Here is a 2,942-nt window from a genome sequence, read left to right on the forward strand (position 1 = left end):
GCGTGTGTATGCGTGTGTGTGTGTGATGTGTGTGTGTGTGTGTGTGTGTGTGTGTCCCTCCAGCCCTGTACTGCGCACCCCTGACTTCGCCCTGCAGGGTCCATCAGCAGGCCAGGACTGAGGTCACCTCAAACGGCTTGGTCCGCTGGGCCTGTGACCGGGGATTACCGCCTCATGGGAACAGTACGGCCGTGTGCAGGAGGAAGAAGAAAAATATAATGGGAAAAAAGCCTAAGCAAAAACGTGAAACTATCAGTTTCTTTCTGCCAATATACTCTCTGGGAATGTCACAAGAATTCAGTCATTTTTTTACATAAGGTTCAGATACCCCCATAGCTTAACAGAAATGATTAGACCCATCCTTAATATTTTCTCTCTCTTCCTCAAATCAGAATATGATTAGACCCATCCTTATATTTCCTCTCGTCTTTTCTCTCCAATCAGAAATGATTTAGACCCATCCTTATATTTCCTCTTCTTTCTCTCCAATCAGAATTTATTAGGACCCATCCTTATATGTTCCTCCTCTCTTCTCTCCAACAGAATTATGATTAGACCATCCTTATACTTCTCTTCTTCTCTCCTCAGATATGATTAGACCCATCCTCTATATTTCTCTCTCTTTCTCTCAATCAGTGGAATATGATTAGACCCATCCTTATATTTCCTCTCTCTTCTCCAATCAGGATATGATTAGAACCTCCTTATATTGCCTCTCTCTTTCTTCTCCATCAGAATATGATGATTAGACCCATCCTTATATTTCCTCTCTCTTTCTCTCCAATCAGAATATGATTAGACCCATCCTTATATTTCCTCTCTCTTTCTCTCCAATCAGTTTGGAATACTATTGAGKCTGCGTCTCAATTGGCTCCCTATTCCCCTGCCTTCGTAGTGCGTTACCGATACGGCTCTGCTCAAAAGTAGTGCACATTAGGTATTTTATCAGGATCCCCATTCGCTGTTGCAAAAGCAGCAGCTACTCTTCCTGGGGTCCACACAGAACATGAAACATAATACAGAATGACATAATACAGAACATTACTAGACAAGAACAGCTCAAGGACAGAACTACATACATTTAAATGTGAAGTGTTACTGCACTATTCAGGGGATAACGGTTCGATCACACCGACAGCGTCATTACATTTTAGGTACACCAGAATGACATTCATTTCCAATGAAACCCTGTGATTACCTTGCAGCGTTGCGTTGCAGAGGCAGTTACAGTGCGTTCTGTGTGGTGCATACTTAGGATTCATCAAACGTACGCGTCTAACTGTGTGCGTAGACGTCTTGACAGAAATGGTAGCAGAAGGTGAATGTTGAACTGTTGTTGCACACATATCCAGATGATGCTGCCGTACTATTTTTCACACGGACACTGTCGGTGTGATCGAAGCGTAAGGTGCCGCTCAGAACGCACCCGGAGGTTAGTATCTCTCTGTTCGGATATACATCCACTATTGGTATTTGAACTTGTTGTCAGTGTAAAAACATGGTCAGGATCTAGATATAATCATCAAGACCATATGGTCTCCTCATATTATGAGGACAGCATCAATATAAAAAAAAATGTCCTGCTGAGATTGAGTTTTTCCCCAATGTGGACACTAAGACCATCAGCCCAATTCTGATATTTTTGTCCACTATTTGGTCTTTTGACCAATCACATACCATATTTTCACATCGGTCTTTTTCAGWGCTGATTTGATTGGTCAAAAGAYCAATTAATGAAATCAAATCTGAATTGGGCTGCCTGTGTAAACACAGCCACGTAAGTCATATTATGGGTGTCACTCCATGTTAGTGTCCCTCGAGCCTCTGGCACCTGACAGTAAGGTGGCATCAAATCACATTAAATCACAGGAGCTTTAGACAAAACTATTTAGTTTTTTTTACAGGAAAAGAGGGGACATTTATTTATATTCTGGCTCTCACATTTCATGTATAAAAAACTAACTAGAGCTAGATACGTGTTGAGAGGCTACAATGGAAATGGATCTCTTATATGTGACACACTAGTACATACAACAGGATGAGAATTATATTCCTGGAAAAATATAGTCAAATTGTAGTAGTATCGAGTAATTCAACTCATGAGTCGTGACTTCTGATCAGGACTAAAATAGGACAGCTTTTTAATATAGGCAGCTTTATTCGTATTTGGTTCCTGATCCTGGCCAATACTGCTGGTGGTACTGCAGCATATCATAGTGATCTAAAGCATTTCAACCACATGCGGCTGACTCTTAATAATTCACTGGTTTAACTGTAAAACATCTGTCCACAATAGATAGACAGTTAAGAACTAGCCTTGCCTCCTTCCCCCTTGCACTAACGCTCTGATCTCACCTTGGCAAGCCGGAACGGGGGAGTCCCAGGCGAAGTATCCGTAGGGGTTCCTCCTGCACATGGCCGTACTGTTCCCTATGAGGCGGTATCCCCGGTCACAGGCCCAGCGGACCAGGCTGTTGAGGTGACCACCCGTCTGGCTACTGATGGACCCCTGTAGGGGCGAGTCTGGGGTGCTGCAGTACAGGGCTGGAGGGACACACACACACACACACACACACACACACACACACACACACCCACACACACCACCAAACACACCACAACACCACACACACACACACACCACACACACAACACACACACACACACACACACACACAACACACACCACACACACACACACACCACTACACACACACACACACACACCACACACACACACACACACCACACACCACACACACACACCACACACACACACACACTGATCAGCAACCTGGCAGTTATAACCAGAAGCCTTTTACTGAAATTAAGACTCCGACCTTAGTACTACTGGTATTAACTTGCTTAACACACAACAGAGGCATCTTATATATATTTTAACTACAATGTCCCCACACATAGTATATCAGCTACATGCATTT

At 43.4% G+C, this 2,942-nt stretch overlaps 1 protein-coding gene across 1 annotated transcript in view; it reads right to left on the reverse strand.

The window, feature by feature from the left end:
• Positions 1 to 2,942, reverse strand: part of LOC111955784 (CUB and sushi domain-containing protein 3-like) — an 88,125-nt gene that overhangs the window by 56,279 nt on the left and 28,904 nt on the right. Inside the window, exon 3 of the mRNA XM_070436403.1 lies at positions 2,356 to 2,544. Within this exon, the coding sequence (XP_070292504.1) occupies positions 2,356 to 2,544 (189 nt within the window). The remainder of the gene's footprint in view (positions 1 to 2,355; positions 2,545 to 2,942) is intronic.

This window comes from Salvelinus sp. IW2-2015, linkage group LG31 (assembly GCF_002910315.2).
Source record: "Salvelinus sp. IW2-2015 linkage group LG31, ASM291031v2, whole genome shotgun sequence".
Taxonomy (NCBI): domain Eukaryota; kingdom Metazoa; phylum Chordata; class Actinopteri; order Salmoniformes; family Salmonidae; genus Salvelinus; species Salvelinus sp. IW2-2015.